Here is a 25513-nt window from a genome sequence, read left to right as displayed (position 1 = left end):
TCTTGAAAAAATTCACTGCACACTCCATATGCATTTCTCTCTGTTTTTAATATATCGTTTCACAGATTTAACTGCCTTTTCCATTCTTACAACTCACAGTATACCTAATCAGGGGCAAAGGTGAATAGCTGCCTCCACTCCTTAGTTCTCGTATTCTAAATATCGCCAACAGCCTCTTCTCAAGGTGGACAACTAAACTGAAGACAGGGCACTCTTTTGTCACCGGGGTGAGAAATTGCAGCTAAATATGAATGAAGTGATGTATCACAGTCGGCAGTATAGAATTGAAAAGGCAATGGAAAATCACTCTGTTAAAGATCTTATGGATAATCCACGTAGAATGCAACTGTGGTAGTTGAAATTATCCCACTGACTTACTAATAGTTTTCCACCCAGTCACGCCTATATTTACCATTTAAGACTATAGAAATCATCACATTTTGTCTTACACACTTTTCTCAAAATTATACAAGTTTTCTGATAGGAATTCTTTATAAATCCTACTTACTACATATTGAAGTGAGGACGAGCGAAAATAATACTGTTTTAGAAGTTTTTGCTGGTGTGGTATACCCAAAGAAACACAGACGTGCTATGCCGCTGGACAGTTCTCAATTCATACTGTGAATCACTTCTCCTTTTTTGCTTTGCACACACTACACAATTTCTGGAGAGTGTTTCCAAGATGGAAATGGGGCACTGGGAGAGGGGGATAAAGCTAACAAAACCTGAAAATGATTGCTCATAATTCGCAAAATATTGAAAGAAATCAAGTTGTTCTACACCACTACACACACAGATTTCTTAGCTTCCCAACTGTATACAGCACATCGTGCCATCTCTCAACAGAGAAGAATAAAAGACTAAGAAGAAGCTTCAGCTTTGCTCAGCTCGTCTCAAAGATGGCCATTTCATAACAGACTTGAAACTTGTGACCGCTGTGAGCCAGCTATATAAGTCAAAGGGTTAATGATGAACACCAGTAAGAAAGAAGAAGAGATAAGGGTTAGGAAAAGTTTTTCTACAAGCGCTTCCCCCACCTCTGTATCTATTTAATGTGTTCACTGATGAAGCTATGCTGACCATGAATTAGAAGGTAAAGGAAATAAAAGCCAATGGTCAAAGAACGCATTGTATCAGATTTGCTGATGACATTGTAATAGTCGTAGGCTTCAAAAAAGAAATGAATACAATGTTGCAAGCCCTATCACACATTTATATACACACATCAAAAAAAGTTTTGCATCACCTAGGTACCGAGAGTTCCAGAACCTATACAGAAAATTGGAATAGCGATCAACATAAACATCACTTCCACCCTTTTTATTGCTCATGAAAACGACACATTGCATGTTTTACCACCATACAGCGAGACATTCAGAGGTGGAGGTCCAGTTTGTTGTACACACTGGTACTTCTAATATCCAGTAGCACGTCCTCTTACATTGATGCATGCCTGTATTCGTCGTGGCATACTATCAACAAGTTCATCAAAGCACTGTTGGCCCAGATTGTCCCACTCCTCAACGGCGATTCAGCATAGATCCCTCAGTGTGTCTGGTGGGTCACGTCGTCCATAAACAGCCCTTTTCAATATATCCCAGGCATGTTTGATAGACCACTCTAGTTAAGCAATGTTTTTATCCTGAAGGAAGTCATTCACAAGATGTGCATGATGGGGGCTCGAATTGTCGCAGATGAAGACGAATGCCTCGCCAATATGCTGCCGATTTGTTTGCACTATCGGTCGGAGGATGGCATTCACGTTTCGTACAGCTGTTACGGCGCCTTACATGGCCGCCAGCGGCGTACGTCGGCCCCACATAATGCCACCCCAAAACATCAGGGAACCTCCACCTTGCTGCACTCGCTGGACTGTGTATCTAAGGTGTTCAACCTGACCAGACTGCATCAGAAATATGTATGGTTGAAGGCATATGCAACACTCATTGGTGAAGAGAACATGATGCCAATTCTGAGCGGTCCATTCAGAATGTTGTTGAGTCCATCTGTACTGCGCTGCGCGGTGTTGTGGTTGCAAAGATGGAACTCGCCATGGATATCGGGAGTGAAGTTGTGCATCATGCAGCCTATTGCATACAGTTACATCTAACACGACGTCCTGTGGCTGCACAAAAAGCATTATTCAATGTGGTGGCACTGCTGTCAGTGTTTCTCCGAGCCATAATCCGTAGGCAGCAGTCATCCACTGCAGCAGTGGCCCTCGGGCGGCCTGAACAAGGCATCTCATTGACTGTTCCTGTCTCTCTGTATCTCCTCCATGTCCAAACATCACTACTTTGGTTCACTTGGAGACGCCTTTTGAGAGCTGTTCCTGGCACAAAGTAACAATGCGGATGCGATCGAACCGCGGTATTGACCGTCTAGACTCGGTTGAACTACAGACAACACGAGCCGTGTACCTCCTTCCTGGTGGAATGACTGGAACTGACTGCCTGTCGGATCCACTCCATCTAATAGGCACAACTCATGCAATGCTGTTTACATCTTTGGGTGGGTTTAGTGACATCTCTGAACAGTCAAATGGACTGTGTCTGTCATAGAATATCCACAGTCACCATCTGTCTTCAGGAGTTCTGGGAACTGGGATTATGCAAAACTTTTTTTTTTTGATGTTTGTATATTCTGCGTTCCAGATATAATGCTCTGAAGTTTCTAGATGCAAACAATTTCCTTGAGTTAGGATAAACTAACTTGCATCCATTTGGTTGTGAATTTACCTGGATTTCAAATGGTCCTATGTGTACATCAAAGACTTTGTTTAACTCAGCAGGCATTAGTTTATATTTTTAATGTGTCTTAAGCAAAACTAAGTTCACAACTCTGAAATGTGTTAACTTTATCCTAGTGTAACGACTTTTTTCTTCTAGCTTAGCCACACTTTTTACACTTCCTAAATGTAAGAGTGGAACTACATTTGAAGGAATAGAATATAAGATTCACTGATGACATTGCTATCCTCAGTGAAAGTGAAGAATAATTACAGTAGTCTAATGAGTACAGAATATCGACTGAGAGTGAATCGAAGAAAGGTGAAAGTAATGGGAAGTAGCACAAAGAAGAAATTTCTGGGAGTGTATGTTTGGAGCACAGTATTGTATGGCAGTGAGATGGACTGTGAGAAATCCAGGACAGAAGAGAATCTGAGCACTTGAAATGTGCTACAGAAGAATGTTGAAAATTAGGTGGACTGATAAGGTAAGAAATGACGAGCTGATCTGTAGAGTCGGTGATGAAATGAGTATATAAAACACTGACAAGAAGAAGGGGCAGGATGGTAAGAGATCAATTAAGACATCAGGAAATAACTTCCACGGTATTCAGGGGAGCTGTAGAAGATAAAAACTGTAGAAGAAGACAGAGACTGAAATACGAGGGGGGACCCAGAAGAAACCGGACTCCGAGGGCGCTGCCACTCGTAGCCGTAGTGCAGTGTTCTACACTAGATGGTGTTAGTAGAGACCTTCATGAAAGAGCTGTGCAGACAGTGTCAGTGTAGAGCTGAGCGTGCAAGTGTGGTATTGTGTTTCTCTGACTGTTGGTGTGTTACCTCTGCTAAGTCGTTATGGCAACTTTAAAAGAACAAAGAGCACATGTGAAATTTAGTTTTCTGCTAAAAAAAAACTGCAACGAAGACACCCCAAATGCTTCAGAAAGCTTTCCAAGAGGACGCTATGAGCCCAACACAGGTTTTCGAGTGGTTTGGTTGGTTGGTTGGGTGTGGGATTGAAGGGACCAGACTGCTAAGGTCATCGGTCCCTTGTTCCACGATAAAATAACACGAAATAAAAACTGTCAGTTGATAAAAACGGAGAACTGAGACAAGGGACGACACAATACAAGAAAGACAGACAAAGACCAGACAAACGGAACTAAAATCACACCGAGTGTGAAGGTGGCTGGCCGACCATGAAAATAAGGAAAAGTCAACCACCAAATGACATTAAAACCCACAGTTTAAAACCACAGGCCAAAGGCCCAAGTCAATACAGGAAATAAAAGGGCAAACACTCAAATCATACGATAAAAACCCCCTGCCCGAATAAAACTCAACACGAGGTCCGCCATAGCAACGTCATCACATAAAAGGGCAGGGAGGGTATCAGGCAGCGCAAACGTCTGCCTGAGTCCTGTTAAAAGCGGGCAGTCCACCAAAATGTGGCCCACCGTCAGAGCTGCCCCGCAGCGACATAGCGGTGGGTCTCCCGGCGCAACAAATGGCCGTGCGTCAGCCACGTGTGGCCAACGCGCAGCCGGCAGAGGACGACAGAGTCCTTCCGAGAGGCCCGCATGGAGGAGCGCCTCACACCGGTCGTCTCCTTCACCGCCCGAAGTTTGTTGGGCATGGGCAGGGTGCGCCACTCGTCACCCCAGGCACCAAGCACTTTCTGGCGCAAAAGCGACAGGAGATCACACTCCATAAGGCCGAGTTCCAGAGCCGGTGAACTCACTGCCTGTTTAGCCAGCGTGTCAACCCGCTCATTGCCTGGGATGCCGACATGACCTGGGGTCCAAACAAAGACCACGGAGCGGCCGCAACGGGCAAGAGCATGAAGCGACTCGTGGATGGCCATCACCAGACGGGAACGAGGAAAGCACTGGTCAAGAGCTCGTAAACCACTCAGGGAGTCACTACAGATGACAAAGGACTCACCTGAGCGGGAGCGGATATACTCTAGGGCGCGATAGATGGCAACCAACTCGGCAGTGTATACACTGTTCCCGGGTGCCAGCGACCGTTGCTCACAATGATCCTCTAGAGTAAGAGCGTAACCAGTGCGACCAGAGACCATCGAACCGTCGGTATAGGCCACGGCAGATCCGGGAAACTCGGCAAGGAGAGAAACAAAGCGGCGGCGGAGGGCCGGAGGAGGGACCGAGTCTTTCGGACCCTGTGCCAAATCCAGCCGAATGCATGGTCGGCGCACACACCAAGGGGGCAGACGGAGATTGGCCCGGAAAACAGGCGGGAGAGGAAAAAACTCAATCCCACACAGTAGAGCCCGGATGTGAACCGCGATCGTACACCCTGACCGGGGCCGCCTGTCTGGAAGATGGACGATCGAGTGCGGGAACAGGAGACGGTAGTTGGGATGCCCTGGCAAGCTACAAACGTGGGCAGCATAAGCGGCCAGAAGTCGGTCGCGCCGGATCCGCAACAGAGGAACACCAGCCTCCACAAGTAAGCTGTCAACAGGGCTTGTCCGAAATGCTCCTGTGGCGAGTCGAATCCCGCAGTGATGGATGGGATCCAGCAATTGCAACGCTGATGGCGATGCCGAACCATAAGCCACACACCCATAATCAAGGTGGGACTGGATCAGCGCTTGATACAGCCGGAGAAGGGTGGACCGATCGGCACCCCATCCGGTGTGGCTAAGGCAACGGAGAGCGTTTAAATGCCGCCAGCATGTTTGTTTAAGCTGCCTAAGATGAGGCAGCCAAGTCAACCGGGCATCAAATACCAGTCCCAAGAACCGATGCGTCTCTACCACAGCAAGAGGTTCACCGTCAAGGTAAAGGCGTGGCTCAGGGTGAACCGTGCGACGCCGGCAGAAATGCATAACGCAGGTCTTAGCGGCCGAAAACTGGAAGCCGTGCGCTACAGCCCACGACTGCGCCTTGCGGATAGCGCCCTGCAGCTGGCGCTCAGCAACTGCACTGCCAGCGGAGCTGTAGTAGAGGCAGAAGTCGTCTGCATACAACGAAGCTGCAACGGACGATCCCACCGCCTCAGCGAGCCCATTGATCGCAATTAAAAACAGGGAGACACTGAGGACAGACCCCTGTGGGACCCCGTGCTCCTGGACCCGGGAGGAACTATGGGACGCAGCATCTTGCACGCGGAAGGAACGAGACGACAGAAAATTCTGAATAAAAATCGGGAGCGGGCCCCTAAGACCCCACCCATGAAGTGTGGCCAGGATGTGATATCGCCAAGTCGTATCGTACGCCTTCCGCATGTCGAAGAAGACGGCAACCAGATGTTGGCGGCGTGCAAAGGCTGTACGGACGGCAGACTCTAGGGAGACCAGATTATCGACGGCAGAGCGGCCTTTACGGAACCCACCCTGAGACGGAGCCAGAAGGCCTCGAGACTCGAGGAGCCAACTCAACCTCCAGCTCACCATACGTTCTAGCAACTTGCAAAGAACGTTGGTGAGGCTTATGGGGCGGTAGCTGTCCACCTCCAGCGGGTTCTTGCCAGGTTTCAACACGGGGAGGATGATGCTTTCTCGCCATTGAGACGGGAACACACCCTCAACCCAGATGCGGTTGAAAACATCTAGGAGGCGTCACTGGCAATTCACAGAGAGGTGTTTCAGCATCTGGCTGTGGATGCGGTCTGGCCCAGGAGCCGTATCAGGGCAAGCACTCTGGAATTCCCAGTCGCTGAAAGGAGCGTTGTACGACTCCGCGTGGCGCGTGTGAAAGGAAAGCCTCCAACTTTCCAACCGCTCTTGCCGGGAGCGGAAGGCCAGTGGGTAATTCGTAGATGCGGAACACTGAGCAAAATGCGCTGCTAACCAGTCCGCAATCGTGTCGGAGTCAGTACACACCACTCCATTCAGCGAAAGCCCAGGGACAGAGACAGGCGGCCGATAGCCATGGAGTCGCCTAATCTTAGCCCAAACCTGCGATGCAGAGGTATGGACGCCAATGGTGGAAACATACCGTTCCCAGCACTCCTGCTTCCGTTGGCGAATAAGGCGTCGGGCACGGGCACGGAGCTGTTTAAAAACGATGAGGTTCCCCAAGGACGGGTGCCGGTTATGGCGTTGAAGAGCCCGCCGGCGATCTCTAATCGCCTCTGCGATCTCGGGCGCCCACCTAGGCACAGTCCTCCGCCGAGGGGACCCGGATGAACAGGGAATCGCCGATGCCGCCGCAGAAACGATGCCGGTGGTGACCGACTGAACCACCGCATCAATGGTGTCAGGGGAAGGAGGTGCGATAGTGGCAAGAGAGGAGAACAAGCCCCAATCAGCCTTATTCAGAGCCCATCTGGAGGGGCGTTCAGAAGAGTGACGCTGTGGTAGTGACAGAAAGATGGGGAAATGGTCACTACCACATAAGTCGTCGTGGACACTCCATGGGATGGATGGTGAAAGTCCGAGGCTGCAGATAGAAAGGTCGATGGCCGAAAATGTGCCATGGACTACGCTGAAATGTGTCGGCTCTCCCGTGTTTAGGAGGCAGAGGTCAAGCTGCGAGAGAAGAGTCTCGACATCTCTACCCCGGCCAGTAATCGCGGCGCTACCCCACAGGAGGTTATGGGCGTTAAAGTCGCCCAGTAACACAAAAGGAGGAGGCAGTTGTGCTATCAATGCAGCCAACACATGACGCAAGACATCACCATCTGGCGGAAGATACAAACTGCAGACAGTAATAGGCTGAGGCGTCCACATCCTTACAGCGACAGCCTCTAAAGGCGTGTGAAGAGGTACACATTCGCTGTAGACAGAGTTAAGGATGTAGACGCAGACTCCACCAGATACCCTCTCATAAGCTGCCCGGTTCTTGTAATAACCCCGATACCCACGTAGGGCAGGGGTCCGCATTGCCGGAAACCAAGTTTCCTGTAGGGCAATGCAGAGGAAAGGGTGACTGCTGATGAGTTGGCGAAGCTCAGCAAGGTGGTGGAAAAAAGCGCTCCAGTTCCACTGGAGTATCGCTTTGTCCATGTCCGAAAAAGGCGTGAAGGGGCCGAGGAGGCAGATCACGCCACTGGGTCACCTGCTGCCACCGATGGAGGACCAGTACAATCTGCTTCCATGGTGTCTGAGGGTCCGGCGAGATCCAGGTCCTCAGCGGACGCCCGGATCTCCACCTTATCCTCGGACGCAGAGCCTGTAGGGAGCAGTGGGGTGGATGCCACCGCGTGGTCCTTGGCCTTAGAGGTCTTCTTCTTCGTCTTGTCTCTCTGGTCCTTGGGTTTCATTGGCTGGGATGGCTCCAGCGAGTCAGTCTCCGGGACGGAGGAGGAGCGGGAAGCCCTGCGACCAGCCGCTGGTCTGCTTTTCTTCCATTGGCTGACGTCACCCTTCCCAGAGGCGGAAACCTGGGAAGGAAGGGACCCAAGGGACCCTTTCCGTGCTATTCGAGCCGGGGAAGTTTGAGGCTTCCCCAGCTTAGAAGTGGGGACTGATGTCCCCGATGGTTGGGGGGTTGCTGCTCCTGAGGCAGGTAGTGCAGGAGCAGCAGGGAGTGAAGTGCCCCCCACCATCAAGGGGGCAGGTGTAGCATTCCGGCTCTGAGAGGTGGGAGTCTGAGGGAGAGCTAATGGGGCCGTAACAGTAGTAGCCGCGGCGTAAGAGGCAGTCATTCGAACAGGATGGAGGCGTTCGAACTCCCGCCTGGCCTCAGTGTATGTCAGGTGGTCCAGGGTCTTATACTCCATGATTTTGCGCTCTTTCTGGAAGATCCTGCAGTCCGGCGAGCAAGGCGAGTGGTGCTCTCCGCAGTTTACACAGATGGGAGGCGGAGCACATGGAGTATTGGGATATGATGGGCGTCCACAATCTCGACATGTGAGGCTGGAAGTACAGCGGGAAGACATATGCCCGAACTTCCAGCACTTAAAGCACCGCATCGGGGGAGGGATATATGGCTTGACGTCACAACGATAGACCATTACCTCGACCTTCTCAGGTAAGGTACCACCCTCGAAGGCCAAGATGAAGGCACCGGTGGCAACCTGCTTATCCCTTGGACCACGATGTACGCGCCGGACGAAGTGAACACCTCGCCGCTCTAAATTGGCGCGAAGCTCGTTATCGGACTGCAATAGAAGTTCCCGATGGAATATTATGCCCTGGACCATATTAAGACTCTTATGGGGCGTGATTGTAACCGGAACATCCCCCAGCTTGTTACAATCGAGTAACCGGCTGGACTGGGCGGAGGACGCCGATTTGATCAAAACCGAGCCCGAGCGCATTTTGGACAAGCCCTCCACCTCCCCGAACTTGTCCTCTAAGTGCTCGACGAAGAACTGAGGCTTCATGGATGTAAAGGATTCACCATCAGCTCTCGTACACACCAGGTAGCGGGGCGAGTATGGTTCGCTGGCATCCTTAGTCTTTCGTTCCTCCCATGGTGTAGCCAGGGAGAGGAACGATTTGGGGTCATATGTAGTTGCGTTGTATTGAGCCCTGGAACGCTTAGAGACTGCTGGCGGCTGGCCACCAGCAAGAGATGATGTACCACGCTTCATTGCGGGTCATCCGCCCTGATGCCACCTACTCCGACCAAGGGCCCTCCCCATGGGCGCCACCCAGCCTCAGCAACGACCACCTGGCAGGATGGCCATTGCCGGGAGTCCCAATGCCCCAAGGAGATAGGCATCTACTCCTTGGCATCCGTGGGGAGTTAACGGCGCTGGCATCAGCAGAGCGATCCCTGTGTAGTCAGAGGGCTACAACCAACAGGGTAAATGGCGGCCCCACCACAACGGACTGGCTACCGTGCTGGATTTCAGGTGATGTAGTCCAATATCGTCATTGGCGCATAAAGCGACACAGCATAGCAGACTGCAATAAACTGCACCCAAGAACAAATCCACGCCCAAGAGATGGTAGCGGGACTGCTAAGCGATGACGACAAACCTGGCTAGAGATGGTAATGCATGATGGACACATCGCTCCTTGTAAGGTGCCCTTCCCCAATCGGCTCGCTCTTCGGAAAATTTAGAAGGATGGAGGTCAAACCCGTTAGGGGACCATCTCACAAGGCCAAAACCTTTGAGACTCCTTTTAGTCGCCTCTTACGACAGGCAGGAATGCCGTGGGCCTATTCTTACCCCCGAACCCACAGGGGGGGAGTGGTTTGGGCGCTTTAAATGTGGTGAGATGTGTGTTGATGATCAAGCTCGTTCTGGACACCCTTCATCATCGCAAAATGAGGAGAACATTGAAAAGGTCCGCCAAAAGATCAACAAGGATCATTGCCAAACGATCGACCAAATTTCGGCAGAGACTGGAATCAATTGGAGCTCGTGGCAGCGGATTTTGAGAGAGGATTTGCATATGAGACATGTTGCTGCTAAATTTGCTCCGCCTTCTCACACAGGAGCAAAAAACCATCTGCATGAATGTGTGTCAGGACTTGAAAACAGAGATTGCACGTGATCCAAACTTCTTGAACAAAGTCATTAAAGGGGATGAGAGTTGATGTTACGGGTATGACCCAGAAACCAAGCAAGCGTCAAGCTAGTGGAGGACTGCCAACTCTCCCAGACCAAAAAAAGCAAGGCAAGTGTGGTCAAATGTGAAGATGATGATCATTGTCTTTTTCTTATGTTCGTGGAATTGTGCATCGGGAATTCGTACCCCCTGGCCAGACTGTTAACCAGCACTTTTACTTGGATGTTTTAAGGTGTCTGCGAGAGGATGTGAGGAGGAAACGCCCGGAACTTTGGCGATCAGGTGACTGGTTTCTACATCACGACAACACTCCAGCACACATGGCCTCACGAGTGACCCACTGTTTGGCATCTCAGAGGTGATCTGTCGTTCCCCATGCTCTGCATTCGCCAGACCTAGCCCCGTGCGACTTTTTCCTATTTACACAAATGAAAAAAAACGTTAAAAGGGGAGCGTTATGATGATGTGGAGGCGGTAAAATCAGCTTCGCAAAGGGCAGTGGACAATATCAAACTTGAACGATAGCAGACATGATTCCAACAGTGAGAAACGAGACTTGACAAGTGCATCACATGTAATAGAGAGTATTTTGAATATGACTGAAGTAATTTTGTAAAAAGGTTCATCAATAATTTTTTTATGACAACAATCCGGTTCCTTTTGGGTCCCCCCTCGTACATCCAGCCAATAATTGAGGAAGTAGGTTGCAAGTGCTTCTTTGAGGTGAAGAGTTTGACACATTCTGGAAATTCACTGAGTAACATAATTTCATATGATGAAAATCCAGTGAAGAAGTGCTGCACATTGTTCACATTTCTTCAAAAGTGAAAATATATTCAGTCCAAGTAGGATTTTTATGGCTACAACAAGACTGAGAAAGCCGGCCGTGTGTGTGCGCGCGCGCGCGCGCGCGCGCCCACACACACACACACACACACACACACACACACACACACACATTCGCTCTCACCTTTCTCTGCTTCGGTGGCGTCGGCTGCAGCTCTTCTTCCAGTGGACCTCCGCCTCCACTTCCTCTGTCACCTCCACCGTCCCTCGGGTGCTTCGGACCGGCTCCACTCCTCTGTCTCCGCCCCGTGTCACCTCCACCACCTCCGTCCGCAATGACCGTCTGCTTCTCTACTGAAACAATGTGATCTCCCGTGAGACAACTGCATCTCTGTAATGGCAGGCCAACACAGCAGCAGACACGACTGGAGCAGCACTTTCTCTGGTGCGAACAGCAGGTGAGTGCTAACGGTACACGCCCGTGCTCGGCACGCATATGTGGGTGCTCGTTCGCGTTCTGCAGCTGGTCAGTCTTTCTGCTGTCGGGGTACAGAACCTGACTGAATTCGGGTATTTTCTCATAAGCATTAGAGATACCAAATTTTCTGTACCATCACCATATATAAATGAGTGAGAGTGGCTACAACTAATGTATATAAACACAAATCAATGGCCACATGTATGAAATATCACCACTTGAGAACAGCTTGACCAATTAGGCAGTTTTGTGTGTGTGTGTGTGTGTGTGTGTGTGTGTGTGTGTGTGTGTGTGTGTGTGTGTGTGTGTTCCTTCATAACTGTCAGGACAAGGTTTGTGTGAAAGAAAATTTTTGGTAAATTCCTGGAAAATCAGAAATCTGGATGATATTTTTGTATGAAAATCTCAATAAAAGAAATGTGATGATATGATCTGTACGTGACGTTCAGTTTGACCCTTCTGCTGTCCCACATTTTCATTAAAAAAATCTGCATTGCATACTGATATTTTTTCAAAAAAGAATAACAACTGAAAGCGATATTTCAGTGTGTCATTGGTGGTGATCATATCTTTGGTGTGCTGTCAAGATTAAACTGTTGTCAGTATGTAGCAATTTGGTGCATTGCAAACATTCAACTGATTCCAGTTTGTGGTTTTTTTTTTCTTTCAAAGAAATGTCACCAGTGAGGTGTTGAAATATTGGTTGGTGTACACATGATGCAAGCCAGCTACACGATCGTCAAGTCGGCGTGACTGATGAAGAGCTCAGACAGCTTTTGCAGGCAAAGCCAATAAGAAGTATACAATAAAACTTTCTGTTAAATTGGCTGCAAGAAAGAACATGTCAAGCTGTGCTGTGAAAATGTGCCATTTTGATTCCCTTTCCTCAGTCACTATTAACAGAAAACAGGAAAGCTCTGTTTATGGCTAACTTCATAATCCTACCATGTAAAATACTGTGATTAAAGCTACTATCCTAACACGGGGTGTATATGAGGACAAAGAAAAAAAAATTCCTGTATTTTTTCCAGATTTTCTGCTTAAAAATACTTTTCCCTGGGTGAACACACACTTTTTCTAAGTTAAGTGATAGTATACTTTCCCTCAGAACTGTCAAACTTATCAATCCTTTGAATGGTTAAGGTTTTATACACCAGCGTAGAACTTCTTCTTGGTACTTTGGAAAATGAAATCCACAAAAAAAGCACGTTCTGAAAAGATCTTTGATGTGCAGCAACATGTATACTTCATATTTATGTATTACGAAAGTATAATCTAGAATTCCACCACACACAGCACGTTAGCTACCGAAGCATTGAAATTGAGATTGTGATGAGCTTTTGTAAACCAGCCGCAGTTCATGTCACATGATCTTGCCACCAATGACATAGATATTCAGAGCATAGGACACGTGATGTAGTCACTAAATAGCAATATCACTGTTAAGTAGAGTGAACAAACAAATAGAAAAAAGTTAAGGTTTAAATCAACATACATAATCTAGCTACAAGTAGCGCGAAACTTTAACATATAATACTGATCTTAAAGATTATTAAGCTACATTAAAAGCTAAGCTTTCACATATAATATTGGTCTTTTTGTGTGTGTTACACTTTAAGACACATCACGCAAATGTTCCAGTAAAATTTTAAATAATCGCATAAAGGGGTCTTCTTCAGGGCACGAAATTTTTATAAGAGGCTGGTCCTCAAAGAGTCAAATGCTCTAATTTAAGAAATTCATCACCCATCTTACATGTAACATGATTCATCTTGCGTAAAAGGAAATCTAATTTGAAAGTAGAGTTTTCAAGTTTTTGAAACAACATTCACAATATTTTCCTGCAACCTGTCAGAAATAGCAGTTGCCAGAGAGCGCCAGGAAACTGGTGTTACTGTGCATGTTCAGCTACAACGATGTACGAAGCCCGTATGTTCGTACATATATATCATTAAAAGGTCCTACAGCACGTCATAAAAGAAACAGGACATCAGAGCATACGCCAAGACCATCGGAATTTCATAAAACATACTAAAATGCATAATTAGGCTTAAAGAGCACATGTATATGTACAGATTCACAATGAAATAGGCCGTAATCTAGTATTAAGCTTTTCAGTGAGGTTTTCGGGATGCAAATTTTCTTGGTATAATACTGTATTATCTCATGTTCAGTTCTTTATTACTCCATAATGCCATATGGGCCAGAAGATTACAATGTGCGTTTCAAATTCAGTGAACAGCTGAAAATAGCCAATAATTTGATATGAAACACTTCGTTTCAACTAAATTGACTGCTGCTGCAGAAAAGATTAATAAAAGCGAAATCTGTTTAGTAAACCAACAAAAATAACTTCATTGTTCTGCAACGTGATTAACGCTACACTGCTGAAATGTGGAAGTAAAATAAAATCAGAAAACTTAAACCAATAAGATATTTTAGTCTCCCATAATTACAGGAATTTATTTTACTTCACTTCATAGCTCCTAGCCACAAAAATTCATTTTGTTTTCACTGGCGCGAGAGCTGTAAGCAGAAAAGAAACAGTAAAATCCCTAAACATAAGCATGGGTCATGTGGAGAATACCCCCTTCCTCACTCCAACTCACACTGCCCCGCACATGCACAAACCTGGCAGCTTCGGTGCACCAGGCAAATTTTTCAATCATCCAGAAGTGGGAAAAGGTACTGCTCACACGTGACTCAACTGTGCATGTGCACGAGCCCACTGGCAACCACTTACAGCGAACCTAATGTAAATAGTTCTGACCTTGACTTCATGCTCATCGCAAGCAGTCTGTTGTTATGGAGTGTTTTATAGTTTTCATCCTAGAGTCTTTGACACATTTTGCTGTTGGCAGACACTTGTGCGTGCACTGCATTTTGATGTTGTAAATGGCACATTTTCTTTGCAATTTAAGTTTATTTTGGTTTTTTCCTCTCGTTTATGTTTTAATGCTGCAGTATTACTCTGCAGTAGTGGGATGCAGTAAAATTCTTTGTTAGCGCATCAGTTCTTACAAGTCAAAATTACAAAAATTTAACTGAAAACTAAAACAATGAAAAAATTTCCGGGGTTTTCCTGGTTTTCTCCCAGATGAAAAAATTCCAGGCTTTTCCCCAGATTTCCCAGTTGTCATGGAGTGTGTACACCCTGCTCACAGATCCAGCAGGTGGAAAAGTCTCTCTCATACCCCGCATACTATATACTACTACTATGCCAACCAATTAAGTCAATCCTTTTGACTTCTATTTGCAGTCAAGGTTCTGTTTGCAATAACAATAAATAAGGAGGGAGGGGGGGACAAGGAGATGGACAAACCCAGTAATATCTTCATCAAGTCATAATGCAACAAATTTATTAGTTCAGCTTTCTTGAAAAAATTCACTGCACACTCCATATGCATTTCTCTCTGTTTTTAATATATCGTTTCACAGATTTAACTGCCCTTTCCATTCTTACAACTCACGGTATACCTAATCAGGGGCAAAGGTGAATAGCTGCCTCCACTCCTTAGTTCTGGTATTCTAAATATCGCCAACAGCCTCTTCTCAAGGTGGACAACTAAACTGAAGACAGGGCACTCTTTTGTCACCAGGGTGAGAAATTGCAGCTAAATATGAATGAAGTGATGTATCACAGTCGGCAGTATAGAATGGGAAAGGCAATGGAAAATCACTCTGTTAAAGATCTTATGGATAATCCACGTAGAATGCAACTGTGGTAGTTGAAATTATCCCACTGACTTACTAATAGTTTTCCACCCAGTCACGCCTATATTTACCATTTAAGACTATAGAAATCATCACATTTTGTCTTGCACACTTTTCTCAAAATTATACAAGTTTTCTGATAGGAATTCTTTATAATTCATACTTACTACATATTGAAGTGAGGACGAGCGAAAATAATACTATTTTAGAAGTTTTTGCTGGTGTGGTATACCCGAAGAAATATATTTAGCAGCTGTGAAGCCTTGCCGGGTTCCCAGTTTTATTATCATTTCTATGCACACTGCTCTGCAAAACTCAAAGTCGAGTTAGATAACAAATTAATTACTCAGTGGAAGCGAATGAAAGTGTCGAAACAAGTTGTCGGATGTCTCCCGGTCACACACTGAAAGCTGCACATTACACAGCATGAAGGTCAGCGTGACTTCAATGTCAGTTGGGGCTGGCGCTGCAACACGGGATGTGCTAAAAGACAGTCTGTGTCAATCACTGTGCAGTAACGGTGCATCGGGGAGGTGTTCTTCATTAAAACATCGACAGGAGATGGCACGTAGATGACGTTACATGGAGAAGAATCGTCAGGAAAATGGAAGAAGAACGAAGTGTGACGAGTGTAACCCAGGAGTTTGGCACTGGTCACAGCACTGCTTCACATGCACAGAACCACATGAACCACAGGCACGGCTGTCCGAAGAAGTGGAGATTGTCGACCACTTGTGCATGCTCCGAGGATTGCTGATCCAGATCAGACCAGTGCATCAGCCCTGGAGGGAGAGCCACAGTCTAACAATACTGAAAAGTGACTCCAGAAACAAATGAACACATTTACATTCATTCATTCTCTTGGGAATTTCAAACTGCTAAGCTGAGATTTATACTCTTACTAGCAAAGCCAGCAATGCTTTGCAATTCCTAAATACTTTTCAAGGAATACATGCTGTGCAGTGGGGTGATCTGTATGGTTGAAAATGAACATACTTCGTAAACACGATCATAGTGTAGACACAAAAGTGTTCATTTGTTTCTGGAGTCACTTTTCAGTATTGTTCGACTGTTGCTCTTGCTGCAGGGCCGATGCACTACTCCGACCTCGACCAGCAATCCTTGGAACACGCACAAACGCCTTTGCAGGTACTCAGTTAGTCTGACTGTCGTCCCACCTCAAAGACAAATGTCGCCCCTCGAGATGATTTACCATGTGGAAAATACAGGGTGTACATAAAGTCCGGGAACACCTTCAATTATTTATTGCACGAGAACTAAACACTGTACAGAAGTGACAATATTATGAGAAGGAAAGTTGCTACTCACCATATAGCAGAGATGTTGAGACACAGATAGGCACAACAAAAAGATTTTCACACTTAAAGCTTTTGGTCAATGTCAGCAATAGACACACATACTCACGCAAACGCAACTGCAGTCTCAGTGTATGACAGGAGTGGCAATCGGGTGCGGGAAAGGAGGAGGCTGGGGTGGGGAGGGGAGGGGGAGGGGGAGGGATAGTATGGTAGGGATGCCGGACAGTTTAGTGTTGCAGGTTGGGAAGCGGACAGGAGAGAGCTGGGGAGGGGGGAGGCGGAAGCAGCGGGAAAAGGAGAGAAATATAGAGAGAATAAATAAAGTAAAATAAATAAATACAAGGATTGGGTGTGGTGGTGTAATGGTGGCTGTGTAGTGCTGGAATGGGAGCAGGGAAGGGGCTGGGTGGGTAACGACAGTGACTAACGAAGGTTGAGGCCAAGAGGGTTACAGGAACATAGGATGTGCTGCAGGGAAAGTTCCCACCTGCGCAAGTCAGAAAAGTTGGTGTTAGTGGGAAGCATCCATATGGCACAGGCGGTGAAGCAATCATTGAAATGAAGGATATCATGTTTGGCAGCGTGTTCGACAACGGGGTGGTCCACTTGTTTCTTGGTGGCCATTCGTGCAGGCAGACAGTTTGTGGGTTGTCATGCAGCACAGTGGTTGCTGCTTAGCTTGTGAGTCACATGACTGGTTTTACAGGTAGCCCTGCCTTTGATGGGAGAGGTGTTGTTAGTGACCGGACTGGAGTAGGTGGTGGTGGGAGGATGTATGGGACGCGTCTTGCATCTAGGTCTATTACAGGGGTATGAGAAATGAGGTAAGGGATTGGGAGCAGGGATTGTGTAAGGACGGACGGTGAGGACACAGATCCACAAATAGGAGAATAATGAGGAGGGATCAGAAAGGGAAGTTCACGCAGATCTGGTGCCTGAGAACAATACTAACAACAAGAAATCCAGTAACACTACATTTGTCAACTTCCAAGAAGGCCCACGATTCTATAGAGCATCACTCTTCAACACACTGGAAGAAATGAAGGTTGACAACAAGACCAAAAAAGCTAATCCAGGAAACATTAAATGTCTCAGAAACATTTGAAATCAATACAGTGGAGATGGCCTTCCACTCATTCTATTTAACTGTGTTTTGGAGAAAATAATCATGACACAAGACGAAGGAGTCATTGGGGTAAAGATGGGGAGACACAAGGATAGAACTGTCACTATAAAATGTCTGGCCTTCGCTAATAGTATAGTCATCATAACAAATAACAGAATAAAAGCCAAAGAAGCTCTAGAGGCAGAATACAAAATATTTGCTGAAATAATACTACAAACCTCTAATGAAAAATGCAGTACATGGACACAAAATCCATGAGCAGACATCCACTGGTAACAAAGTATGGAAAGATAGCACAAGAACAAGGTTTCAAATATCTGGGAAGATTATACACAAAACAAGATTGAACTTGACAGCGAATGAAGAAAAGATCACAAAACTACAAAAAGCATACAGACTTACATGCAACCATTACAACAAAAGAAGTATTTCCATCAATGCCAAATTAAGACACTATAGTAATCAAGGGAAGACAAAAAATCAAGGAGATGGAAAGACAGGAGAGGAAAACACTGAGAAAGATGTATGGGCTGCTTCAAGATAAGGGATTTGGATAAAGAGGCTGACAAAAGAACTGTCCGAACAGACAGACGATTAATACAACATAAGGAAATGAAGGGAAACATTCTACTTACACATACATAGGATGAATGAAAATAGGCTGATAGACAATATTTTAACATAGTGACAACTAACATAGTGAAAATCAACGAGGTAAAGGCAACCATGGAAGATGTCAACAAACTGAACATCTCCTCAGAAGACATGACAGACATGCAAAAATTCAGAGAAAAAAATCAGAAAATAGAGATTTAACGAAATGCCAAAAGAGAAGGAAACAGGAAAGAAGTGAACAAAAAGAGTAGGAAAAACACAGGGTAAATTGATTGTGTTTAATAATAATAATGACAACAATAATAATATCACATATTTTTCAATACGTACAGCCTATGTTTGTTCAAATGTTTAGGGGGCGGGGGTACAACACATTTTAACTATGCTGTCTGTGTGTAGAATGGGGAAAGTCTATCTGAGTTAGACTGGGGGCAGACTGTGATAGCCCAGAGGCTCAGCAGGTGCATTTCCGAAACTGCGCTACTTTAAAGTGTTGTAAGAGTGCTGTGGTGAGTGTCTTCAGCACGTGGTGAAACCGTGTCCAAACATTGTGGTGTTGGGCGGCTACCCCTCACTACAGATGTCAGAAGTTTTAGGCTGGGCGGATTGGTAAAACAGGACAGGTGGCAAACTGTGGTGGAACTAATATCAGACTTTAATGCCGGACAGGGTACAAGTGTGCCTGAACACACAGTGCACTGAATACTCCTAACGGTGGGCATCCACAGGCGACAACCCGTACACGTGCCAATGTTAGCACCACGACATTGGCAACTGTGACCAAAATGGGCACGTGACCATCGGCACGGGATGTTTGCACGGTGGCAGAGCATTCCACTGTCTGGCAGATCCTGACACTTTCTTCACTGTGCCAGTGGAAGGGCATGAGACCGTCATCTTCCAGAGGAACAGCTCCTTGACACCTGTACTGGTATTGTAGACTGGTTTCTTTCATGCCGGTCATGTTTCCTCACAACGGTGTCATTTTTTAACAAGATATTGTGCTGTGTCACAAGGCCGTGAGTGTGGTGCAGTGGTTTAAGGAACACAGTGGCAAGTTCCAATTCATATGATGGCCCCCACAACTCACCAGATCTAACCCGATCGAACACATTTAGGATGCGGCTGAATGTGGCGTCACAGCAGGTAACGGCACCCTAAGAGTTAATGTGTGTGTGTGTCAAGTACTACAGCACATTCTTACTGTGAATGTGACCCTAAAACAGATGGTGTGAGACATGTATATTTCTATTGTCAAACCACAATTTATTAAAGATGTTTATATTTTATTAATAGGATTAAGTAGGAATAATTAATATTTGTCGTGTTGGAAATAATTGTGGTAGCAGGGAATGCCAGCACCAAAGTATTGTTGGCAAGAGAGACCGCAAATTTATATAATTTTAAAAAGGGTGGGAGGGACCACATATGGATACATTTTAGGAAAAGAGCGGGAAAGGCCATGCATTGATACATTTTGTAACGGTAGCAGGGATTGTCTGCACCAGAAAGCATTGTCAGCAGGAGAGACTGCACTTTAGCGTTCGTAGGAAGTCAGTAGTAAACAAGATGTGAAGTGAGTTGGTAGCAGGTCTGCAGCGAGAGGTTGAGAGGAGCGGTATGCCTGCCAGCCACCAGCTATGATTTACAAGAGATTATAAACGGAGGTGCAGAGACATCAGCTAACTATTATCATAAGAGGAACTAATATTATTGAATTATTTTCTTTGTGAAACTCAAGGCTACTGAAGGTATGTTTGTGCAATGCTAGTAGTAAGATTATTGTAAAAAGTAGGTCTCATTTGAATGTTTGTAAAATCATTTCATTACCAGCAGTAAATATTTGAAGAAACGTTTTCAGAATATAATTAATTTTTGCCAGCAATGCTGTATTACTGATTATAATCCATCCCAAAAACGATCAACGTAAAACTTTGCAAAAATTTTATTGTTGTCAAGAAAAAGTGTAACTATGAATTACATAACTTCAGTCAAATTAATTAAAGAATAACGTCACCTTTGCTATTAAAGAATAACGTCAGCTTTGGTAATAAATACAGTCACTTATTATGACAGCCCACCAGCACCTGATAGAGTATAGTAAACCAGAGTAAGTATATTCATGTCGCAGTTCGATGTAGCAGTCAGATGGGGATCCAGTAACAGCAAAAAAGGTAAGGAACAGTTTTGGGTTATTGCAGATAACGACTGAGGGCCACGACGACGACACATTCTATGTTTCGTCGAAATAATCAGAAAATCACTTTTAATAAGCAGCAATTAAATTTGTATGCGAAGATTGAGAAAGAGAATAAATTTCAAAGGGAAGATTTCATTTGTTATTATTAAGCAAGAGATAGAAATCCTAAGGAAAGGTTTCAAAAAGAGAGAGAGAGAGAGAGAGAGAGAGAGAGAGAGAGATTCGGACCTCCCAATGGCCGAGGTGGCCCCGGGCAGAGAGCAGCTCAGAACTGCGGAGGACTCAGGTTCAGCTCCCGGTACTGTCCGAAATCTTGCTTCAACAAGAGGACCAGAATGGTACGCACTTGGGCTCACACGGCAAAGTGCGGAGCTGTTTGGGAGAAAAGTAGAGGCTCTGAGGCACGGGAAGCTGCTGCCGACTGACTGGTCGTCAAATTTCCGTATCCGTGAGAGGGGAAACACGGAAGAGAACTGGTGCTTCAGGTGCTCTGGCCACTATAAATTACTGACTATATGATTCCTCTTCAAATGGGGGGTCACAGGTTCGAATCCTGCTCAGGCATGGATGTGTGTGATGTCCTTAGGTTAGTTATGTTTAAGTAGTTCTATGTTCTAGGGGAGTGATGACCTCAACAGTTAAGTCCCATAGTGCTCAGAGCCATTTGACCATTTGTGTGTGTGTGTGTGTGTGTGTGTGTGTGTGTGTGTGTGTGTGTGTGTGTGTGTGTGTGTGTACAAGCCTACCAGGCCTTTGTAGCACATATCACTGGAAATCTGAGGACTCATCAGTTGATTAACAAAAGAAGGCCTGTGATACAAGTAGACCGGTGATTTTTATGAAGTGCCACTTAAAACTGATTATGAGAAAAGCAACTTTCCTACAAATATGCACCGAGCGTGCGGCAACAGTCAGCTAAAGTTCACACGAGAGAGCTCTCTCAAAAGTCACGCCGGCACACAGCAGAAGTAGTCACACATTTATTCCTGCAATGCCAACACGGCAAGTTACTTTCTACATTGCCCATACAAACGAAAATGCTCACCTGTGATATATTACAGAGATTAAGCTACCCATATCTCAGATCAGGAGTGAATTAAGAGTCACACTAGACGGCTCTACAGGTGGTCAGAATGCGAGAGCAGGTCAGCGGATGATACACACCAAACATATTGAAGGAGAGACCGACACTGTACACACTACACGGAACTGATAACACAGGCGCAGCATAGTGAAGATAGGAAATCAATGAGCCAGTCCCCAAACTGAAGAGAAGACCACAAGAGCCACAGTTGCAACTCCTATAATATTTCTGGCTTTACAGCCATCATATTCAGCTACAAGAAGCTCTTCTTAAACGAATTGAGGAGGCAGCAGTGGGAAGATGATATAATGTAATGTGAGGCAGCAATGACAGATGTTTACAGGGCGTATACGTGGATGAGGGAAAAAAAATTCCTGGATTTTTCCTGGATTTCCCGGTTAAAAATACACTTTCTCCCAGATGAAAATACACTTTTGCCGTCTTAAGTAACAGTATACTTTTCCTAGGAACTGTAAAACTTATCAATTCTTTCAATGGTTATGGTTTTGTACACTGCCGTAGAATTTCCCGGCACTTCAGAAAACGAGAATCAGGGGGTAAAAAACACGTTTTGGAAAGGTGTCTGATGTGCAGCAACGTGTACACTGTGTATTTTCGTATTACGAAAGTATAAATTCAAATTCTACCAAACATCGCATGTTACTTTCCGAAGGATTGAAATCTATATTGCGACGCGCTTTTGTAAGCCAGTGAGAAGCGATCTCGCCAACCTATGACAGTGGATATTGAGAGCATAGGACACGTGATGTAGTCAGCCAATAGCAACATCACTGTTAAGTAGCGCGAACACACAATTAGGAAAAGGTAATGGCTTAAATTAATATACATAGTGTTACTACAAGAAAAGGAAAGCTTTTACGTATAACATTGGTTTCTAAGATTAATAAGCTGCAAGAGAAGCTAAGCTTTCACACACAATGTTGATCTATTTTGTGCATGTTACACTTTAAGATACACCACAGGCTTCCTAAAGCCTTTGACACATTTTGCTGTTGGTAGACGCTTGTATGAGCACTGTGTTTTGTTGTCGTATATGGTGTATTTATTTTGTAACTTATGTTTTATTTTCGTTTTTTTTCCTCTCGTTCGTTTTTTATTGCTGCAGTATTATTCTGCAGTAGCAATATACGGTAATATTCTTTGTTAGACTATTAGTTCATACCAGTCAAAGTTACAAAAATTTAATTGAAAACTGAAACAATGAAAAATTCCCACCAGCCGCAGTAGCCGAGTGGTTCTAGGTGCTTCAGTCGGGAACTGCGCGCCTGCTACGGTTTCAGGTTCGAATCCTGTCTTGGGCATGGATGTGTGTGATGTCCTTAGGTTAGTTAGGTTTAAGTAGTTCTAGGTTCTAGGGGATTGATGACTTCAGATGTTAAGTCCCATAGTGCTCAGTGCCATTTGAACCATTTTTGAAAAATTCCCAGAATTCTAAAAAATTCCCGGGTTTTTCCTGCTTTTCTCCCAGATGAAAAATTCCCAGGTTTCTCCCGGATCTCCCGGGTCATACACACCCTGTGTTTTATTCGGTACACGTACTCTGAGAAAAACCGCTTAAATTGTAGGTCCTTCTACTGCTGTGTTTGGAAATAGCATACCAAAATGATGAACTTTTGTCATTAATATTAGGGAAACTAAACAGTGGATTTACTTGCACTGCAACTAAATGCATCTACAATAGAAGGGTATCATTCCATTATTCAGAAATGGTGGTATCCACGCAGAATAATAAACAATTGCTAAACGAAAAGGACTTCGGAGATCTTCAAATTGTGTGTAACTTGAATGGCGGTGAGGTGATTCAGCTGTAAGGTCATGGCTCTGTTGGCAGTCTCAGAGGACAGACATCTTGTCTGCTGCAGTCAGCATCAGTTAAGACTTAATTAGGAAGCTCTGGTTTGTAAACATGAGACCTCTATCTGTAGTCATGGAGGACAGGCATGTTGTCTGCCACAGTCGGCATTGGTTAAGAACATAATTTGCAATCTCTGGTTTTTTGGATGTGTAGCTAACAACTAGTTACATAATAATTATGCAAACAAGCTGTTCATTACTTTGTTTATTCTCTGTGAAAGTATAAAGAATGAAAATTATTTGCGACTCATAAAGTGGACTATAATTGTGCAGTCTCTCTTATTCTGCTAATAAAAAGTGAGTGGCATCCTGTTTAATCAAACCGATTCAAAATGTATCTAAAAAAAAAGATACGCACACACACACACATATCCATCTGCACATATACAGTGTGCGAGTGCATATCTGTCCTTTTTTCCCCCTAAGGTAAGTCTTTCCGCTCCCGGGATTGGAATGACTCCTTACCATCTCCCTTAAAACCCACACCCTTTCGTCTTTCCTTCTCCTTCCCTCTTTCCTGATGAAGCAATTGTGGGTTGCGAAAGCTTGATATTTGTATTTGTGTGTGTGTGTGTGTGTGTGTGTGTGTGTGCTTTTTATTGTCTCCTATCAACATACCAACACTTTCGTTTGGTAAGTTACAGCATCTTTGTTTTTAGATATATTTTTCCCACATGGAATGTTTCACTCTATTATATTCGATTCAAAATTTAGTTATTTTTACAATACCACTTCCTAGCTAATAGTTAATTACAGCCCCAAGATGACAGTTTCACAACCTACATGCTGTTTTCTGCACAGGGGAACAACAACTACAGAATACTGCCAATTGGTGAACATTACTCAGAACTATGCCACTCAGGTAGTGGAAGCAACTAGGTACCTCACGTGAACTGCAACCTTAGTACAAATGAGATCAGTGACGTGTCATCTGTGGTGACACAGAGGTTTTAAGGAGGGAAATTTTAAAAGAGAAGGAATTTACCATACACACATAAATCCTCCTCTCTCTCCCCCCCCCCCCCCCCCGCCCTCTCTTTGACTTGCTGAATCCCCACCTCATCATCCGGCACTGCACTCACCGTCTCCCACATCCGTCGCATCAGCTGCAGCCGCCGCATTTGCCTTCCCTTTCTTCTTCTTCCTCCTCTTCTTGTTCTTGCCGCTAGGCAGCAGGCTGCCATCGTCGGCACTCTCGATCGTTATCTGATCTGGCATCGGCTGGTGCTTCTGTCTCCTCTGGCCAGAGTCCTGACAAACGAGACGACAAAGTTTTTATTCACTTCATGTATTCTTTATGGGAGAGGCAGACCAAATGTGACACACTATTTGTGAGAAAAACATTTCAAGAATAACATAAATTACAACATTATGAAACAGGATAGTAACACGAATCTCAGTAAAAAACTCAAGTTTCTGATCAGGTGGCAGTGTTAAAATAATGCAGTGTTTTGACAAGTCTCGTAATACTCATCTTCACCAGACGTATGACACTCTTCAAAATGTCACATTATGCTAACACAGCCACCAGGCTGGAAGCCCAAGTGCTTCCCACCAATAGTATCTACTGGGAGAGCCTGCTTCCGAAAAGAAAGATTGACCCTAGAGCCACTATTACATCTCACAACAGACGTCACAAATGCTATAAACACAGCCCACTGCCTTCTGACCATCTTTCTTGACACTGAAAGAGCCTTTAATGAGACCTAGTGTAACATTACGAGTCAAGATAGACGTAACGGAACTTGAATAGCATAAAGTTATCGTTAAAAACGCACGCTGAACGATTTGTTACGATTTGGTCGGCCATAATACACTCCTGGAAATTGAAATAAGAACACCGTCAATTCATTGTCCCAGGAAGGGGAAACTTTATTGACACATTCCTGGGGTCAGATACATCACACTGACAGAACCACAGGCACATAGACACAGGCAACAGAGCATGCACAATGTCGGCACTAGTACAGTGTATATCCACCTTTCGCAGCAATGCAGGCTGCTATTCTCCCATGGAGACGATCGTAGAGATGCTGGATATAGTCCTGTGGAACGGCTTGCCATGCCATTTCCACCTGGCACCTCAGTTGGACCAGCGTTCGTGCTGGACGTGCAGACTGCGTGAGACGACGCTTCATCCAGACCCAAAC

The 25513-nt window shown here is 45.3% G+C and overlaps 1 protein-coding gene across 2 annotated transcripts in view; it reads right to left on the bottom strand.

The window, feature by feature from the left end:
* The window catches only part of LOC126295076 (exosome component 10-like), a 186999-nt gene that overhangs the window by 12277 nt on the left and 149209 nt on the right, over nucleotides 1–25513 (bottom strand). The window contains exons 15-16 of one of the 2 annotated variants that reach the window (XM_049987321.1): nucleotides 24446–24614; nucleotides 11137–11306 (exon numbers count right to left, since the gene is read on the bottom strand). In XM_049987321.1, coding sequence (XP_049843278.1) covers nucleotides 11137–11306; nucleotides 24446–24614 — 339 coding nt within the window. The remainder of the gene's footprint in view (nucleotides 1–11136; nucleotides 11307–24445; nucleotides 24615–25513) is intronic. The other variant, XM_049987322.1, reaches the window with a different exon arrangement.

This window comes from Schistocerca gregaria, chromosome 11, assembly GCF_023897955.1.
Source record: "Schistocerca gregaria isolate iqSchGreg1 chromosome 11, iqSchGreg1.2, whole genome shotgun sequence".
Lineage (NCBI taxonomy): Eukaryota > Metazoa > Arthropoda > Insecta > Orthoptera > Acrididae > Schistocerca > Schistocerca gregaria.
This window is presented reverse-complemented; position numbering and strand designations above follow the sequence as displayed.